We start from the raw sequence: 21,389 nt of genomic DNA on the forward strand, positions 1-21,389 counted from the left end.
GACTATCTCATAAAAGGTTAATAGCACAAGGTTAATTTTTCTCACAATATTCAGACTTTTTTCCTCGTAGAATGTATATTTTATTCTGGTCAAATGTCACTTAGTCCTTGCAACATTGCCGGACGTCTTAAGACCGAATTTGAAATTTGCCCCCTGTTGTAAATGGAGGTAAAACGTAGATAAAAGGTGAAATAAATGAAAGCTTCCAGGGGGCGAGCTTGACTCCATTTGATCTTTGTTTTTTTTTTTCTTTGAGTTGCTCAAGGTTGTTGGTCACGCACGCAGACTTTCCAGGAAGCGGGCCTGGCGCGCAGATAAAGAGAGCAAGCTGCTTCTCTGCTCGGCTGGAACGCGTCCAATCATGGCGAGCGTGGCAAAACCCCCCCCGAGAGGATGGTGGCCGCAAATAACAACTTTGATTTTTAACGAGACTAACTGCTAATGCCTCCCTTGATGAAGCGTCATGTCGCTTCATTAATTCTTCTGCTGCCAGTGCTTGTTTTTTTGTTGTTGTTTGTTTTAAGGGTGTGCTCTGATTCGCTCAGCAGAATAAAAAATAGGGTGCTAAAACAGGGTGCTAGTGCATTTGCATGTTGGTTATAATTGAATCTTATTTCTCATCTTCAATAAAATATTGCTTGGAGCACTATTGCGCTAAAGTAGTTGGCCTACTGTGTGTGCGTGAGTGCGGGGTCAACAAGCAAGCGTGTAATCCCCGCTGACAAAATGAGGCGAGCCGATCGCAAGATTCCTCCGCCGTGGTCCGTCAAGGCCCCGCGGCGGTGGGGCCAACCCCCGGGGCCGCATTACACATTACACGCTCAATCACGGGACATGTCACCATCCTCATAGTCATCACCATCATCGTCATCATGAGCTCCTTAAATGGGGATTCATCACGCAGACATGTTGGATATGGAACATGAGACGGTAGCTGGGTCATTTATTATTCGGAGTAATATTACCATTTTATTCTTGTAAAAAGGACCAATATTTTAGAGGCAAATGTATTTTTGTCTTGTAATTCTTTTCCCCCCCATCATTTTATTTTACTATTCAGATTTTATGAAATCATTATTCTTCTTTGTAATATTCTGACTATTCCTTTAATTTGACTTTGACTTTAATTTGTATTTTTTCTCATAGTATTCGCACTTTAATAATTGGAAGATAATGTATATTTTCTCTTGTAATATGACAATTTTATTCTTGGAATTGTGTTTTTGACAGTGCAATTATTTCATTCTCATAAAGAAATTCTTATAATATTACTGTATGACTTTTTTTCATTAATTTGTCGTAACCAAAAAACATTAATTATTGATATAACTATTATTATGTGCAGTTGTTGTCTTACGGTACCATCACTTTTTTTTTTATTTTAACTGGTTAAATAATTAAAATTCCATCATTCATGGCCTAACATGACATTTAAAGAGTCCAAAGTTAGTCCGCAGTGTCGGCATAGAACAAAACATCTCAGCGTTTTCCTGCCTGATGTGTATTTTGTGGTGGGGGGGAACATTCTGGTTTGGGATTAATGGATTCATTGTTTTAAGTGAACCCTTGGCAAGCGCGGCCGCCGCCAGATCTTTGCCGCCAGTGTCGTCCTTGCGCTCGCTCCTGGAAGGCCGCCTTTACGACACATGCCAAAAGGATTGTAGGATTGCGCGCCAACAAAACTCCAGTCCAACAACACAAACACTAATAAACTGTAAATATGACTGAGTAGTATCATTAAAATCTACACCCAAGGACACTTCGTTAGATACACTTGAACAATTGAATGACGTAAAAAGCTGAGGTTTGACTTATTAGAGTCCCGTGTATTATAGGTATTCATCCTTTTTTGTGGCTCTTCTCATGAGAGACATGCCGACCAAATATCATGTTGCTATGTTGAACTAGTTTTGGGGGCTGAATTATCGAAATAAATCCAAGGGGCAGGGATCCCTTCAAACCAAAATGGCAGACTTCCTGTGTCTTTTTGGACATTGTTTCTTGAGACTTTTTTGTGGGTTTACTCATGATAGACATGCCTGCCAAAATTCACATTGATAAGTGAAACTGACTTCGTGGGCAGGATTTTCAAGACAAATATGGGGGCGGGGGGGGGCAGCTACATAAAAATAATTGGGATGTGATTAGTTGATGCTACTTCATCAAGTCAATGATATTTGAAAGGCGAGTCGAGAGAAGTCTCATTACTCCACAAAGACACTCCCAAATGTCTCTAAGGTGCTTAACAACCGTGTTTATGTTTATGTTTATAGAACAGCTCATAAATGCCAAGCCTGGTAATTCTATAATTAATTAAGCGCAGGTCAGTGGAAGCAAACATTTTGCAATTTCAGCTGCAAAGCCTGTTTCCCTAGGCAACATGAAATTTGGTAGAAATCCCAATCATGAGTAGATGCACATAAAGTCTCAAGAAAACATGCCACAGGAAGTCTGCCATGTTGGTTTGAGGTCGCTATTTTAGGGGTCATTTCCAGGCATCGATGCCCATGGATTTATTTATTTATTTTTTCAACCCACAAAGCCAGTTTCACATCGCAATATGGCATTCGGTCGGCTTGTCGATCATGAGAAGACGCACAAAAGAGTCTCAAGAAAGCCATGCTCATTGCTTTGGAATGGCCACTTCAGTGTCATTTCCGATCATTTCTAGTCGTCCTTCAAAGGTGATTCCTCCTAGAGAATTCTTTCAATCGCTACTTATAACAAAGGAGACCTGTGAGGGATTTGAATTTCAATCATTGCGTGTGGGTGGAGCATGGCGGCAAAGTTAGATGACTGGCGATAAAATAGGAAAGTCAAATAAGTCAACTCTAAATGTCACTTTTCAACATCTGCGCACCCTGTCAGGCATGCGTTTGCTTGCAGCTTTGATTCTCGTCTACATTTCCTTCATTTTGAATGTGTCACATCAAGACAAATGAAGCATGGCAGCATATAAAGTCCAAGATAATAAAAAATAGATGGCCTGGAGATGAAAGGCGAGACATGCCGCTGAATCTCTTGGATGTCTACGAGTTGAGAAGCTCTTCCATCAGAAGAAGCCATTACAATCCCACGAGAACATCTGGATAATGGAGATGACGTGCTTTAAAAGCACTCGGAGGAAAAAGACGTGTGAACAAGTCTGTTTATTTCCTAATTTTCTTACCCTCGAATGTCACCACGTGATACTCACTGAGTTCAGCGATGCTTCCCACCCGCGTGGCAAGCAGCGACTGTTCCACGGTGCGGAGTTCAGCTTGAGTGTAGCAGCCGTGACCTTCGCCTCGGCCCGAGCGCTGCTGCTGATCCCGGTGGAGGTTCAGACTCTCTGGTAGGCTCAGCACACCTGCGGAGACACCAGGGAGAAGGTCAGGAACAGGATGTTTGGAAGAATAGGCCAATGAGAGTTGCGTGGAGGTGAGGCAGGAAGTTCCAGAATCCTTTAGCACAGAAGTCCAGCTCCCGTAAGGCCTTGCTGAAGAAAATCCACGCAAGCGGGGAGAGAACATTCTAATGTTTATTCATTATCATCTTGACCATTCTCTGTCCAATAATCAACACAAGGCTCGCTGTCTAGCCTGCCCCCTTCAGCTACCCTACCACTGCACTTACAACCCAACAACGCAACTTATCTTGGCACCTTTCTCCAATTTCCACAATGGAAACACTAAAACAGACGGTGTTATCAAACTGTACTGCTCGGGTGCCACTGATGAGCAGACAACCAGAGGATTAAGCCACAAGTTCCTCTTAAATCTGATATCTTACGTTAAACACCATAAAACACTTATTCTGTCAAGCTGCGCGGCTTATAGGATGTTTGTTATCAACGTGACTCCAGAATTTAATCCCCGTGCAAACATGCACACCGACTATGCAGCGCGTAAGCATTTACTTCTTGTCTTGGGGAAAAGTGCGGCGTAAACAACATTTGGAGTCAATCCCCGGAAGTGAGTTTGGAATTCAGCGAGGACCGTCAGCTGGCAAATGCAAGCAGCAGGAATTCCAGCAACCTTTCCCTGAAAAGTCCCAGCGAGGCCTCATCAAAAAAACATTCCGGCATCAGGAAGATGCGATGCAAGTATACAGCATTTGAAGGAAACTTATCAAACTTTGCCGCCCTGCTGTGCCCACACGCAATTGGAAAAGCCTTTTCAGACATGGCTTCTTGAGACGTTTTTGAGGCTGAATTCCCCCACCAAAAAAATGTTCTTTGTTATTCGTATGGGGAACAAGCATCCATCCATCCATCCATCCATTTTCTGAGCCTCTTCTCCTCACTAGTGTCGCGGGCGTGCTGGAGCCTATCTCAGCCATCATCGGGCATCACCCTGAACTGGTTGCCAGCCAATCGCAGGGCACATACAAACAAACAACCATTCGCACTCACAGTCACACCTACGGGTAATTTAGAGTCTTCAATGAATGCATGTTTTTGGGACGTGGGAGGAAACCGGAGTGCCCGGAGAAAACCCACGCAGGCACGGGGAGAACATGCAAACTCCACACAGGCGGACCGGGGAATTGAACCCGGGTCCTCAGAACTGTGAGGCTGACGCTCTAACCAGTCGTCCACCGTGCGGGGAACAAGCAGTAAGGCATAATGGCTTTTTCCTGAGATTCTATTTGATGGCAGGCCAATCCCTCTGGAATGCCGGCTGCATTTGTTCACATTGCACCTTTGAACACTCGCACAAAAAGACGTAATTCCTTTTTCGTCGGGATTACAGTGGCGATAAGCCTCGTCAAGGTCAATTAGTTCACAACGATCCCCCGTCTTGATGACGTTCGACTCGTCACTGCGTCAAACACACAGGCTTTCTTTTTTCCACCTGCAGGAATCGATTCTCTCCATGAGGAGTGCGGCAATCCCTCCGAAAACCCCACCACCGTTGAGAAAACTCTCCCGGAATATTAACAGGCAGTCGCCATGGCAACAGGCGATTGCACTGTGATTGGCTCAGCGGGCCTTAGTGTAAGGGAAGCACAAACATAATAAAAAAGACCCTCACAGCTGCATGCATGGATGGGTGAGCACAATGAGCTTCCCCTTGTAGCAGTGCTCCTAACAGCAGTATCCTTTAATAATAACATCCATCCATCCATCCATTTACTGAGCCGCTTCTCCTCACTAGGGTCGCGGGCGTGCTGGAGCCTATCCCAGCTGTCATCGGGCAGAAGGCGGGGTACACCCTGAACTGGTTGCCAGCCAATCGCAGGGCACATAGAAACTAACAACCATTCACACTCACAGTCATGCCTACGGGCAATTTAGAGTCTCCAATTAATGCATGTTTTTGGGATGTGGGAGGAAACCGGAGTGCCCGGAGAAAACCCACGCAGGCACGGGGAGAACATGCAAACTCCACACAGGCGGGGACGGGGATTGAACCCCGCACCTCAGAACTGTGAGGCTGACGCTCTAACCAGTCGGCCACCGTGCCGCCTTAATAATAACAATAAAAATAAATCAATAGATAGTTTTTCGAAGAATTGTCCCTTCAATCAATCCATTTCAAACCCAACTCGGTTGCTCCCTCAAAGGGCTGCGGAACGAAAGTGAAACAGGAAGCAAAATTACACGCTGAAACCTTTCCAGGCCTAACACGCTTGTGCCTCAGAAAGAAACCCAAGTAATAAAGGAACTTTGGGAAGCGGTAGGTTGAGCATTACTGTGCTATTGGACATTGTGAGGCCATTCCAAAAATAAAAAAATGTAGGAAAATGTGGAATTGACATTGAAATAAAAGGTTGCTGTGGTAACAATGACTAAAAACAAAACATCTCCTCGTACACAAAAGGTGAAGCCGGAAAAGCAGGGTGACAATCGTCATGACACAATTCGACACGTTTGGGGACATTCGGAGAGGCAGCTACAGCTTTTCGTGCAGCCGCCATGCAACAAATGCGCTTCCAGGTCAACGGACAACCAGTCACGAAGGTTGGGACGCTGGTTGAAGTCCGCTGCTGTGATGGCTGACACCCCCCAGGCTTCTTTGGAAATACTACAGTCAGGAAATGGTGCAGAAATATATTTTACCCGAGACAATGAAATTCCAGACCATTGGTCAAAGACGAAAAGTCATTTCCCCCCATTCTGGGAACAAATCAATCTCAATCCTGATGAGTGACAAATGATCAAAAGTCCTTTTTTCACCATCCATGGGGAAAGGATTATCATTCCAGACTAGTGCACAATGACCAAAAGTCCTTCTTCCTATTCTGGAATCACAAAATTCAAACTGCAGACCAGTTTCCAATGAAAAAAAAAAAGTCATTTTTCCATTGTGAAGTCAAAGAAATCTCTTTCCAGACCAGTATCCAATGACCAAAAGTCATTATCTCCCATTCTGAGATCAAACAATTCGAATTCCACGCCAGTGTCCAATGACCCTAAGTCATTTTCCCCCCATCCATGGGAGCAAATAAACCTCATTCCAGATCAGTGTTCAACAACCTAAAATCCTTTTTTTCCAATTCCAGAGTCAAAGGTATCACATTCCAGACCACTATCCAATTACCTAAAAATGTTATTCCCAATCTAGGATAGAAACATTCTCATTCCAGATCAGTGTCTAATGATCAAAAGTCCTTCTTCCTTCTTCCCAAAAAGGAGTCTAAGAAAACATCATTCTAGGCCAGTGACCAATGACAAAAAAACTTTTTTCCCCCCCAAAAAAATGATCATTCCAGACCAGGGTCCACTTACCTAAAGTCCTTTTGAAACTGTAAGACTAAAAGTTGCACACAGCAATGAAAACAAAACCTCCTTGAGGGAGGTAATGATGCTAACGGAAGTCCTGACAGTAGCATATCTGTGCAGTAAAGACGTACTTCATATTCTTTTTGCTTTTGTCAGCACTACGGCGGCAGGGGTGGCAAAATTCCGGCCCCTGACAGCTAAGATGCTGACTGAGGTTGAGGGGGCGGGAGAAGGGGGGTGAGGGTCGAGGTTGAGGGCGGGCCAGCGTCCGGGCCTGCCACTTACTGTCACCGTGACGATCCCCAGGGGGACCGCGGTTGACACCGCACACGTTAACGGAGGTGTCAGGTGCGCTGCTGACTTTCGATCGTTCATCCAATCAGACGCATTATCCAATTGGAAGGCGGTCTTGGACTACTTTTCCACCAGGAGACAGCAGTGATGTGACAGGAGAGGCCCCGCCGGCGTGGCATTTCCTGGCAGGACTGATGGACGCTCCAAGCAGAGGAAGCGTCAAACTGACACGTCGGGTCTGATTTTTCCCCGACGACAATTCCTGCACGAGAATTAAAGCTGGAGACCATTCCTGGAACTCGCAGCCACAAAAAAGGGGGAAAACTATGAAGTTTCTATCAGGGGAATAGTTTTTATTTGAATATAAATGACATTTTAACATTTTAAAATATAGCGTAACCAAGTGACATTTGTTTTTGTTTTGAAGAAGCATGCAGGACAAGGGTCGTGAACCCGGCTGTACAACTGAAGTGTGGTGGGATAAATTATGTAAATTCTAAAAGTCTACAGGACGAGAGTATAAGTGAGGGGATACACAAGCGATTTGCATATTCATGAGTTATTTGTCGCAGTAAGTGACCCCACACTCAGTGAGTCCTAGAGTGTGTGCCTGCGGATACATGCAAGTGAATTGACACCGTTTTACATGTACAAAGACTGACAGAAGTGTCCTGTAATTGCTGTGGCCACACCGCGGAGGCTGAGGACCCCACCCAATCAATCGAGGGGCGGGATCAGGCCCAGGGGTCCACCCGAGAGCAGCCCGGTGGACGGGACACGTCCCACACCTAGGGACCAATGGCGGTCCGCCGGCCCCACCAAAGCGACCCGACAACTGGCCACCCAGTGGGGGCCGCAGGGACCCAATGCCTCTTTCCTCTTTGTAATGTAAAACTGAAGTGATCCTATTTGGGGTGACTGTCGTTTTCGGCGAATTGTATAATATTTCTATCCAATGTATAATTGAATCTCCAAAGCCAAATTTGCGAAGTACTGCAAACAAGGAAGCCCAGTTAACTTTAGAGGAAGCTTTCTCTGCATCAAGTGACATGATGATTGCGTTTAGATTTTTACGCTGGGACATGCTTATTAAATTCAACAGACATCTGACATTATTTGTGGAACTTCTACCTTTAATGAAGCCTGTCTGATCATAGTGGATTATCGACAGAAGTACCTTTTCAAGTCTCGCTGCGAGGGCTTTCGAGATAATCTTGATATCCACAGGAATCAGTGATAAGGGCCGATAATTCAGGTATTTTCCTGGCTTTAGTAATAACTTAATTGAAGCTGTGTTCATGTGGCTACTAATTCTACCTTTATCGTTCATCTCATTTGACTGTTCTGAAAAAAGGAGGCTCTAGTTTTGGCCAAAAATGTTTAATGAATTCAACTGGGACTCCGACCGGGCCAGGCGTCCGTCCCGGTTGCATATTTTTGAATAAGTTATGTAATTCTGTTCGGTTGTTCGGAGATGCGTATAAGATGCTATAAAAATTGTAAGAAAAAACATTTATTTCTAGCGGTGACACCTCACCATGGAGGCGTCCGGGAGGCATCCTAATCAGATGCCCCAGCCACCTCATCTGGCTCCTCTCAATGCAGAGGAGCAGCGGCTCTACTCTGAGCCCCTCCCAGATGACCGAGCTTCTCACCCTATCTCTAAGGGAGAGCCAGAAAACCCTGCGGAGGAAACTCATTTCGGCCGCTTGTATCTGGGATCTTGTTCTTTCGGTCACGACCCACAGCTCGTGACCATAGGTGAGGGTGGGAACGTAGATCGACAGGTAAATAAAGAGCTTCGCCTTTCGGCTTAGCTCCTTCTTTACCACATTGGACCGATACAAAGTCCGCATCACTGCAGACGCTGCACCGATCCGATCTCCCATTCCATTATTCCCTCACTCGTGAACAAAACCCCAAGATATAATTCCTCCACTTGGGGCAGGATCTCATCCACGATCCGGAGAAGGCACGCCACCCTTTTCTGACTGAGGACCATGGTCTCAGATTTGGAGGTGCTAATTTTCATCCCAGCCGCTTCACACTCGGCTGCGGACTGCTCCAGTGAGAGTTGGAGATCACGGCTTGATGAAGCCAACAGAACCACAGCATCTCCAAAAAGCAGAGATGCAATGCTGAGGCCACCAAACCAGACCAGTCTATGCCTCAGGTGCCCCTAGAAATTCTGTCCATAAAAGTTATGAACATAATCGGTGACAAAGGGCAGCTTTGGCGGAGTCCAACCCTCACCGGAAACAAGTCAGACTTACTGCCGGATATGCGGACCAAACTCTGAGTCCAGTCGTACAGAGACCGAACAGCCCGAATCTGGGGGTCCGGTACCCCATACTCCCGAAGCAACCCCCCCCGCAGGACTACCCGAAGGACACGGTCGAACGCCTTCTCCAAGTCCACAAAACACATGTAGACTGGTTGGGCGAACACCCATGCACCCTAGAGGACCCTGCCGAGGGTGAAGAGCTGGTCCCCTGCGCCACGGCCAGGACAAAAACCACACTGCTCCTCCTGACTCTGAGATTCGACTTCCCGACGGACCCTCCTCTCCAACACCCCTGAATAGTGAAAACATCCTCCTGAATTCTTTAACATCATATGGGTTTTTCATTAATATAATTACAATTGAAAACAAATATTATTTTATTAATTTCACTTAATTTTGTATTCAATTAATATATGTTCCTGTTTTTCAGTAAAAACATAAAATTTAAAAAATGCATCGGTATATTAAAACTTTTTCACTGCAGATCAACTGGGGGATTGTGGGTAAGGTAGTCCACAGAGGCGATAGCATCTGTATCCGTGTCTTTTTCGGTGGCAACAGCTCTCCTAATGCGGCACCTCGGGGGCTGCCTCTCCTGCCCGCGGCACAGCCAATCCCGACTGGAACACAAATGAGGTAATTTGGGGATAATCTTCCCTTTTCGGAGCGGCGCTCAAGCATCCTCGCATATTCTCAGTGGGCTCCGATGGGCCGCTCGCGTTACGGCTTTGTTGTCACTTAGCGATTGCGCTCGCTCAGCCGTTAAACGCTCTCATTTGTGAAGCTAAAGCGTGTTTTCTGCCGAGTGCTGGAAACACGCTGCTTTCTTTCATGCTGACAACACTCAAAGCGAACAAATACAAAAGGAGGATTTGGCTCCAAAGAGCTTGGAGGAGTTTGATGTGGAAGAAGAGACCTATGATGTCACAAAATTTCAAAAACTTTTCTCAGATGAGAGGATGCAAAATGTTTTCTCCACTTACTATAGGCCAACGGTCCTAAGACACAAAACATGGCCAAAGGTATTAGGACATGTGCACTTAATCGAGAGCTGGGAAAACTTTTCTACTTAACTCATTCAATGATGATATAAAAAAAACAAAAACGCAATTATTTTATAAAAATGTTACATTATATGTTAAATTGTATATTTTACTATTTTATCATTTTATTATTGACAACAAATCATTTGTAAAACTATTAAAAAATATATTTTACTGTATTCATTGTATTATACATAAAGTTTTTATTTATTATTTTTATTTTATGTTTTAGTAAAATAATGTGTAATTTTAATTTGTATTGTAATATTTACAAAAAATTGTATCATAAGTAAGTAATAAATTAATTAATAAAACATGTAAAGTTTTGTTTAACAAAATATCACCTTAAGTGTATTATTCATTATTAATTTAATCACAATTAATTATTTTTTTAATAAACCAACTCAAATCTTGTATAATATTGACAATTAATTGCAATCATTAATAATGAATAATTAATTAATAATTATTATTAAGTTTCAAAATTAGCCGCAAGGTGCACGACTGGTTAGAGCATCTGCCTCACAGTTCTGAGGACCTGGGTTCAATCCCCGGCCCCGTGCCTGCGTGGGTTTTCTCCGGGCACTCCGGTTTCCTCCCACATCCCAAAAACATGCATGGTAGATTAATTGAAGCCTCTAAATTGCCCGTAGGTGTGAATGTGAGTGCGAATGGTTGTTTGTTTCTGTGTGCCCTGCAATTGGCTGGCAACCAGTTCAGGGTGTACCCCGCCTCCTGCCCAAAGATAGCTGGGATAGGCTCCAGCACGCCCGCGACCCTTGTGAGGATAAGCGGCTCAGAAAATGGATGGATAGAAGTTTTAAAATTCCTATTAAGAATAAATCAATAGGAAATGTTTATTTTAATAAAATAATGTTTTTATTAGAATTTTATAGTTTAAATAATGAATCAATGATTTAATACAATAAATAAAATATAAATTTAAAATAAATGTATTTATTATTTACAACTAATCAATTATTTCATGAGCTGAATGAATAGAAAATAACTAAATAGATTTTACTCAAGGCAATTTCAGGATAAAACCCCAAATGAATGCAACAAATATTACAGGACTCTCGATGAAGTAAAGACTCATTTAGCCAGATTACAGAACTACATATTTTGTTTTTGTTCTGTGGCTTCTCGTGTGTTGTGGCATCCAATTAGGGAAGTGGGTCAGGAGCAAGAGGAGCAGTGGGCCATGAGCGCAGCTGAGGACATTTGGGATTTAGCTGAGGCAACACAAAAAAAAGCTCCCACAAAGTTCCCACTACATTGTGCACCGCCTCGCCTCGCCTACATCAGTCACACATTCCCCAAATAGTCCAGTCAAAAGGATGAGGCTAACCATACCAGGAAACGTTTTTATTGTACTTTCTATCATTAACTTCAGACCAGGATGCAAGGAAAATGAGCTGAAGTGATTTTTTTGAAGGGGGATATTACAATATGTAGATGGTCGTTGCGTAATATTCACCAACTCTGTATGGTTTTCTTAGCAAATAAAGCGGCATAATAAGCAGGAACTGGCAAATACACATCCCATTCTCGCAAATTTGCACTCTCGTGAGAGTGAAACGACCGAAGATGGCGGCCCCCATAAGCAAGTGGATGAAACAGATTTTTCTGAAAACTTTGTAGATTTAAGTAAACAATAGCTGATAAAGAAGATTTTGCACATTTAAAGTACAACACCAATTCCAATGAAGTTGGGACGTTGTGTTAAACATAAATAAAAACAGAATATAATGAATTGCAAATCATGTTCAACCTATATTTAATTGAATACACTACAAAGATAGATATTTAATGTTCAAACTGATCAACTTTATTGTTTTTAGCAAATAATCATTAACTTACAATTTGATGGCTGCAACACGTTCCAAAAAAGCTGTGGCAGGTGACAAAAAAGACTGAGAAAGTTGAGGAATGCTCATCAAACACCTGTTTGGAACTTCCCACAGGTCAACAGGCTAATTGGGAACAGGTGGGTGCCATGATTGGGTATAAAAAGAGCTTCCCTGAAATGCTCAGTCATTCACAAGCAAAAATGGGGCGAGGTTCACCTCTTTGTGAACAAGTGCGTAAGAAAATAGTCGAACAGTTTAAGGACAATGTTCCTCAACGTACAATTGCAAGGAATTTAGGGATTTCATCATCTACGGTCCATAATATCATCAAAAGGTTCAGAGAATCTGGAGAAATCATTGCATGGAAGCGGCAAGGCCGAAAACCAACATTGAATGCCCGTGACCTTCGATCCCTCAGGTGGCACTGCATCAAAAATCGACATCAATGTGTAAAGGATATCACCACGTGGGCTCAGGAACACTTCAGAAAACCAATGCCAGTAAATACAGTTCGGTGCTATATCCATAAGTGCAACTTGAAACTACTATGCAAAGCAAACGCCATTTATCAACAACACCCAGAAACGCCGCCGGCTTTTTTGGGCCCGAGCTCATCTAAGACGGACTGATGCAAAGTGGAAAAGTGTTCTATGGTCCGACGAGTCCACATTTCAAATTGTTTTTGGAAATTGTGGACGTCGTGTCCTCCGGGCCAAAGAGGAAAAGAACCATCCGGACTGGTATGGACGCAAAGTTCAAAAGCCAGCATCTGTGATGGTATGGGGCTGTGTGAGTGCCAATGGCATGGGTAACTTACACATCTGTGAAGGCACCATTAATGCTGAAAGGTACATACAGGTTTTGAAGAAACATATGCTGCCATCCAAGCAACGTCGTTTTCATGGACGCCCCTGCTTATTTCAGCAAGACAATGCCAAACCACATTCTGCACGTGTTACAACAGCGTGGCTTCATAGTAAAAGAGTGCGGGTACTAGACTGCCCTGCCTGCAGTACAGACCTGTCTCCCATTGAAAATGTGCGGCGCATTATGAAGCGTAAAACACGACAACGGAGACCCCGGACTGTTGAACAGCTGAAGCTGTACATTGAGCAAGAATGGGAAATAATTCCACCTACAAAGCTTCAACAATTAGTGTCCTCAGGTCCTAAACGTTTATTGAATGTTGTTAAAAGAAAAGGTGATGTAACACATGGTAAACATGACCCTGTCCCAGCTTTTTTGGAATGTGTGGCAGCCATAAAATACTAAGTTCATGATTAATTGCTAAAAACAATCACGTTTATCAGTTGTGAACATTAAATATCTTGTCTTTGTAGTGTAGTCAATTAAATATACGTTGAACAGGATTTGCAAATCATTGTATTCTGTTTTTATTTGTTTAACACAACGTCCCAACTTCATTGGAATTGGGGTTGTATCAAAGAAAGTTTTGACGCCTTGATTATAGTTCCCCTTTGTCAAATGTGTCAATTGCGACCTTTCTTGACTACACTTCAGTTCATTGTTCGTACCTTGCTTCATTATTCCCTGCCGCAAAAAAAAAAAAAAACAGCGGGACGTCGTCCAGTAGTTGTCTCGACACTTGTTGTCTCACAAGCTCTGGATTCTTCTGTTCTTTTCTCCACTGGCCGCCGTCGTACGTTTCACATGCGACATCTCCCTCCCTCAACATCGCACGTCTCTGCGGCAAATCTAAAAGAAGGCAGCCCGAGCACCACACATAAAGCACTTCAATCAACTTTCAAGAACTAATGTCGAGCGTCATACTTGTTACTTTGCTCCTCAAGGGCTGAACGAAAATGTGTAAGTGCTTTCCGTGATGCGTATACCAAACCGAGTGAATTAACCAAGGAAACAGCTGCCGCCCGAGCGCGACCTACAAATAGTTCACGTTGAAGAACTAACGTGAATCTTGATAATTGATTTGCTTCAAGTAAAAGTGCTTTACATGATATGTAAACATGCACCGAACTGAGTGAATCCCTTAAGGAACATTGCAAAACAAATGCTGCCCGAGCGCGACCTATAAATCTTTAACTGAAGCTTTAACTAACACGTGGCTCCTGTGGCGTGGCCCCGTTTCTGTTAAAATAAAGAGTGAGGGCTTTACATGACACATAAACATGCGCCTAGAAGAGGGAATCTTTTTAGGAACACCACAAAACAAAAGCTGCCCAAGCGCAACATAGAATCTTTGACTTTGAAGTGGATCATTACACTTTTGCCCCTCGAGACCTGAAAAACAAAATGCAAGGGCACATAAATGTGAGTGAATGTAAACAAATGCTGCCCGAGCGCTACGGCAAAACCAATGCTGACCGAGCGCGACCTATAAATCTTGGATTTTGAAGTGGTTCTTTATATTTATAGACTTGCTCCTCAAGACCTTAAAAGCAAAGTGTAAGGGCACATAAATTTGGACCTAATTGAGTGAATCCCCCAAGAACACCACAAAACAAATGCTGCCCGAGCATGACAGCGTAGCCGATGCTGCCCGAGCGCGAGGTATAAATGTTTTATTGCGAAGAATTAACCTGGATCTTTTTACTTGAAGGTTTGCTCGTCAAGATCTTAAAAATAAAGTGTGAGGGCACATAAGCGTAGACCTAAATGAGTGAATCCCTCAAGAAACAGTGCAAAACAAATGCTGCCCGAGCACAAAATCGTTCACTTTGAAGAGGATTTTAACACTTCTAGCTTTGTGTCTCCCAAAAAAAAATGAGGCCTTCACATTACACATAAAGGTTTGCCTAATTCAGTAAATCCTTCAAACACCGAAAGAAGACAAGGAGGAGGAGGAGGAGGTGAGACTCTCACCAGGCAAGAAGAAGAAGCTGATGGCTGTGTTTGCTTCTCTGCAGCATATATATATACATATATATATACATATATATATATATATATATACATATATTATATACTGTTGTGTATATTTAAACGCAACACGCATCAATCGGATGTGAACAGCGGTTTTCCCTGGAAAAATCCACACGGCTTGACGAGACGATATCATCTACCTGCTCCAGGGAGAAAATTATCTCCCCCGACATGAAAGCAGCCACAGAGACCGTGAAGTCGAAAGATCCACGGTCATTTCCCGTCCTCCTTCTCAACCTTTTGCTTCTTCTTCTTCTTCTTTTCCTTCTTCTTCTTCTATGTGATGTTTTTATTTTGGTTTAAACTCGCTAGCTACATCCAGATCATACCCAAGTTCAAGTTTCAAGACAGAGTTTGGGTTTGAAAGTAGTTTTTCAAGGCAGGTTTCAGAGTTTCAAACCTCAATCGGGGTTTCATAGTATGATTTCAAGGCGGAGTTAAGGGTTGAAGTTGAAGAGTCAAACAAGGGTTAGGGTTTCAAAGTTGAACTTCAAGACCAAGTTAGGCTGTCAAACTGGGTTTAACATTTCAAAGCTGGGTTTCAAACACAGTTTCAGGTTTCCAAGTAGGGTTTCAAGCATGGGTTAGGCTTTTAAAGTAAGGTTTGAAACCAGAGTTTAGGTTTCATAGTAGGGTTTATAAAGTAGGGTTTTAAGCCAGGGTTACCATTTCAAATTAGGATTTTGAGTCAGGGTGAGGATTTCAAGAGAGGGTTTAGCATTTTTAAAGTAGGGTTTCCAATAATCCAGGGTTGTAATTTCAAAGTAGGCCTGTGAGTCACCGTTTGGGTTTTCAAGAGAGGGTTAGCGTTTTAAAGTAAGCTTTCAAGGCTAGGTTAAGGTTTTAAAGTAGGATTTTGAGCCTGGGTTAGGGTTTCAAACCAGGGTAAGGGTTTCAAAGTAGCGGTTCAAGGCAGGATTCAAGTATAAAAGTAGGGTTTCAAGCCAGAGTTGCCATTTTAATGTTGCTCTGGGTTGGGTTTTGAAACCACAGTTACAGTTTTAAAATCAGGTTTCAAGCCAGGGTTGGGCTTTCAAATTGGGGTTTTAAGCCGGAGTTAGGGTTTTAAACAAGGGTTCAGGTTTCAAAATAGTGTTTCAAACCAGGGTTAGAGTTTCAAGTTAGTCAAGCGCAAAACCAAGTGCTGTGATTTGAAAATGATGATGCTGCATCGTGTAGCAACTATCAGATCGATGCCAGCTGCCCGGCGGCACGCGGTGTCCACTCCCGACACGGAGCGCCCCAACGATTTGTGTCATCGCGACCGCTCTCGATCAATAATCACTCCTGCGGGCCAGCGAGCACAGCGGCCGTTTTCAATCCACAAGATTAGACCGGCGCTGCGCTAATCGACGACTGCGGCGCCGGCTGAAGCCTGAGCGCTCACCTGCTCACTTACTGAAGGAAAAAAGAGCCATTGCTACTGCATTGGGGTCCACATGAGGGCGCTGGGGAGCCCGAGAAAGATTATTTTGTCTTTTTCCCCATTCTGCCCACCAATCAGCACACAGCACTGTGTCTAGTCCCGCCCCTTTAGGTATCTGACCAGTTTGCCTGCTACGCAAATGGAGGGTGCCAAAAAGAGGCATGGATTGGTTATTTTTTGCCACTAGAAGCGCATAAAAACTGGATCACACTAAGACTACGACACCCTACGATCACCCCGAAAGCTATTTTGGCGGTCACTAGAGAACACCAAAGAACCATTGACCATACCGTTTAGGTACCCCACCACCGCACCAAAAGACCCCTACAACTCACCCTATGAGTTCCCAAAACGTATTTTGGTAGCCACAAGAGCCCTTGACTGAAGACTCCAATTGGTACCCTACCACCAAAAAGTAATTTAAAAAAGGATAAAAGTGTACCAGAATACTCGTAGGACTGACCTTGTGATCACCCCATAAGGTACTTTGCTTTGTCCCAAAGAGCCCTTTATCAAATGCCGCCTTTGGGCACCCTACAACTGCAATTGGTACCCAAATGGAGGGTTGTTGGTAACCCTGAAAAAGGATAAGAAGCATACCAAACTACAAGCATGATACACCCTGTGATCACCACAAAAGGTACTTTGATGGGTCCCAAAGAGCCTTTGACGACACACCCCCTTCAAGCACCCTACCACTCACTGCCCTTGGTCCCAAAAATGGAATGGGACAAAAAGCATACCAAACTACCCCTACATCATGCTAGGATCCCCTGGTGTGAAGTAATCCAAGCCAACGGGGGGCAGCGCATGCTGATGCATACGGCTGGTGAAATAAAGACTGACGCCCCTCAGAGGAAAACACTTGATTGTTTCTCCATTTTGCCCTCAGCGTGACAGCGAGCAGGAGGCGGGTGGCGATGAGGCCGTCGACGGCGGCGCCGGGGTGTTCGGGGTGCATTGCGACAGATTGTAAATTCAGCACTTGCCCCTGCAGCCGCGCTCCGCTGCCATCCATCTTTTCATTCGGTCTTATCTGCGCCATCGCTTGTTGTCTTTGCAGTGCATCTTTTCTTTAGAAAAAAAGAGCGAGGAGCGATAACAAGGCGGTGAGATATACCTCTTCGCGGGTGACTGGTGTAAGCAACAGATGGTGACGCACAAAAGCTTATCTTCAGCATCAAAGCTGATGGAATTAGCACCCTCGCTAAATGGAAATATGATGGATGAATCACCAAAAACACTATCATCATTATTAACAGGCAGACAGACTTGAATTATCTTGGATGTATACCACCATGACAATTTATCCCAGCAAATATTGGATATTATCATGCAAAAGATGACTTTTGACGATGATTTTCTCAGAGTAAACAAGACGAACAAATCCATTTTCAAACATAAGTATGTCAATGTTTACATCATTGCATTTTTTTTAGTCGTTGACCACCGTGACAAGTTCCGCCGAGCAAAATGCCCAAAAAGTAATTTTCTGTCATTTTTTGCCACACCTAGCTTGTTGCTCGCCACGGAGCGATCACTAAGCAGCCTCGACTTGTTTACCCACAATGCAACGTTTGCAGGTCGACATAAATGAATTGATGAAGAGCCGCGTCCCAATACTTTTGTCCGGATGCAAACTCCATTCATTAGTTTATTGACCACAACTGTGCCTCGCGCTAAACCAGGTCACTCGTGCTCTGTTAGTTAATTACAGTGTGCGTGTTAAAACACACACACACACACACCAGCCTGCAATGCAAGGAACTTACATGAAAAAAAAAAGAAGGATGCAAAAGACAGAATATTAATAAAAACCAGGAAAGGCAAGTAGTGGCAATTAAGCCGTGATGGACGACCATTTAGCGCGCTACATCCGTCATACTAATTTCCGGAATACTGCACACGCCTTATTGCGGTAGAGCCCATTTACCATCTGGTGGGTGAAGTGAGGAATCATGCCAAAACTGCGGGTTGTTTTTCCCTCGAGAGCATTTGTCAGCTTGGACGCAGCCATTCTGGGGAGAGACTCCATTCCGTACTCAAGTGTTTATTTGGGGACGCAGGAAACACTTTCACACGAGAGGACGCAAACTGGGGGAATTTTTTGGGGCCGGGTGCGGATCGCTGAGATTGATCGGGATAAGTCGCTCGGACAGGAAGTCGGCATCAGAGAGAAGCCGCCCAAAACAAATGTCCCCTGAGCAGATTGGCGGCAAAAGAAGAACAAGCAGTAGAAGAAGGCCATCGTGCCGCTCGCGCTCCCACCGCACGCCAATCAAAGGCCCTGCTTGTCATGCGAACAGAAACAATCGTTTGAATTCATTTGTATATTAAAATACGCCACCATTGTTCATTTTCATCCTATTGTGGAAAACCGAGACAAAAAAGCATTGCAGAGGATTCCAAGATTCGGCAACAATGACTCTCATCCCAATAATCTGATCATTTAGAACACTGTTAAAAGCTCCAACAATGTAAAATCGACATAAAGGGGGCGGGGGCGGATGGGGTCATCCAGCTCCGGGGGGGGGGGCATCCAAGGGTTTGGGTGGGCATTAAATCCGGTCCGCCACTTTCCATCAGTTTTTGAAAATAGTAAAAATTGAGAACCCGGACACTTTTTAATCAACCTAAAAATTCCTTGTTTTTCCTCATTAATGCAGCCGAGCTTGTCCTAATTAGCATCATTTTCCTATTGCCTATATAAGGACGTGAAACTGGGTGGGTTGTGGTAAAAACAAATACAAAAATCTCTTCCTTACAAAACTTTCCCAAACTTACGAGGATAAAAGACTAATATGTATGTACAATTTCCTTGCCGATGAAGTCATCTCGATGTAAATATGTACGCTACAAGGGCTAATCTTTAGCACCAAGCAGTTCACAGAGGCTAATTTCAGGCCTCTACTGTCAAGTGTCCGATATGTATTTACTCAGCTCTGGAATATCCAACAGCCTGGAATTCTAATCAGGAAAGGTTGAGGCAGCGCAACGGAGGAAATAATTTACAGTATGTCAAGATTGTCCGTAGAAAACGGAATTTGTGACGCGAAACGACAAGAACGTCGGCCTGTCAGAGCGGAGCAAATAAAACGTTCCAGCGTTTCCATTATCTCCCAAAGAGGGGGGGGGGGGAAATGACATTTACTCGCCTCCCCAAAGAATGCACGAGGAGACGGCGCCTGAGAGGAGAGCGGAATACCAAGTGCCGGCGGAAACACCGGGAAGCACCTTCACAAATTCCACCAAGGTCAGAGATTAGCGCGCCGGCCGGCCCGAGAACGTGCGAACCGAGCCAACAAGGACCCCGTATGTCAGAAGGGGAGCGAGAGGACGGGGAGAAACGGGAACGATCCGGATCATTTCCCTCGGGATACGACCTTTCCAAATGTTAGGAAGTCAAGAAATCGAATCAGAAATCCATCAATATTAATACACACACACTCACAAATTCCATCAATTCAGCGTAGACACTGGATGGCCTTGTTCACAATGAATTCGGAACATGGGCTGAGATCAGATAATAATGCTGGTGAAGCAGCATGTGGCACATCCTCCAAGGTTATTTTTCAACGGTTCCACTCATGTTGTCTGTTTCTACGCATAAAGTCACTAAAGAATAGTCGCAAGAGCCGTCGGAAAAACGACTAAATAAAGCGACCAAATTGCTCAACTCTCAATACCAAATCCGCATTAGTAAACACTTGCGTGTCCGTGGTGACGCACTATGAACAATGGACGCTACAAAAAAAAATGTACAAATTAAAAATCCTCACAAATAAACAACAAATGTACTCAACTTGCATGGGGGAGCTTGTTTCCAGGCAGGAATCAATTTGGAGTTACAGCGCGTTTTGGAAGCCAGCCCAGAGAAACGTGTCATGTTGTCGCGGGATTGGATGATGTCATGTGATGGAATTAGTGCATGCGTGTGCGGCAAGCGTGCAAACTTCTATTGACAGGTTTGCGACTCCAGTTTTGGTTTTTATTATTATTTTATATCCCCGTTTTGCATTGAGCCGCACTGCTGTGTCCAAGTGACTTCTAGATGATCCTAATTAGCGTAACACTACTGTTGCCCATATAAGGACACGCACAGTTTGGAAACAATATACTTTATTCCGATAATCCAATAATTGATGACACTATTTAAAGAACCCTATATTTAAATGCCGCATTTTTGCTAATTCCCATCATATTCTTGGGAAAGAAAAAATTACCAAAAAAAACCACATCAGAGGATTCCAAAGAGCGTCAGCAAGCAGTTTGAGAATAATGGACCTCATTCCGATAATTAACAACACTCTTAAAAGGTCACGACCCCGTTTAAAATGGCTTATTTCTGTTCATTCCCATTATGTTTTTGAAAAAGCCAATGAAAAGCAAAAATTGAGAAATGGAAGGTTCCCAACAATGGACCTCATACTGATAATGCAAGAATTTTTTTTACACGATTTGAATGCTACAACACCATGTAAATGCAGCATTGTTTTTATTTCCCATCATATTATGGTGAAACCTGACCCCCAAAAATTATTTACGAGAGTCAACAAGCAGTTCGGGAACTGTGGACCTAATTCCGATAATATAAAACGCTATTAAAAGCCTCTTACTCCATTTAAAATGTTATATTTGTGTTCATTTCCATCATATTTTGGAAAAAGCACAAATCAAGAAGCACGTAACAAACAACAAACAGTTTGGGAACTGTTTGGGGACTTCATACTGACAGTCCAATAACAACCTTAGTTGAAATGCAAAATATTTGTTCATTTCCATTTTATTTTAGAAAAAAAACAACAAAAAGCCATGAGAAACACACAGACGGTTCCTAAATTTGGGAACAATGGACCTCATTCCAAGAATTGATCACACTATT

At 43.6% G+C, this 21,389-nt stretch overlaps 1 protein-coding gene across 5 annotated transcripts in view; it reads right to left on the reverse strand.

The window, feature by feature from the left end:
* The window catches only part of LOC133471888 (ankyrin repeat and BTB/POZ domain-containing protein 3-A-like), a 54,033-nt gene that overhangs the window by 18,953 nt on the left and 13,691 nt on the right, over positions 1-21,389 (reverse strand). For all 5 annotated transcript variants that reach the window (XM_061761986.1, XM_061761987.1, XM_061761988.1 and 2 more), the window contains exon 2: positions 3,197-3,349. In XM_061761986.1, coding sequence (XP_061617970.1) covers positions 3,197-3,349 — 153 coding nt within the window. The remainder of the gene's footprint in view (positions 1-3,196; positions 3,350-21,389) is intronic.

Source organism: Phyllopteryx taeniolatus, chromosome 22 (genome assembly GCF_024500385.1).
Source record: "Phyllopteryx taeniolatus isolate TA_2022b chromosome 22, UOR_Ptae_1.2, whole genome shotgun sequence".
NCBI classification, from domain to species: Eukaryota; Metazoa; Chordata; class Actinopteri; order Syngnathiformes; family Syngnathidae; genus Phyllopteryx; species Phyllopteryx taeniolatus.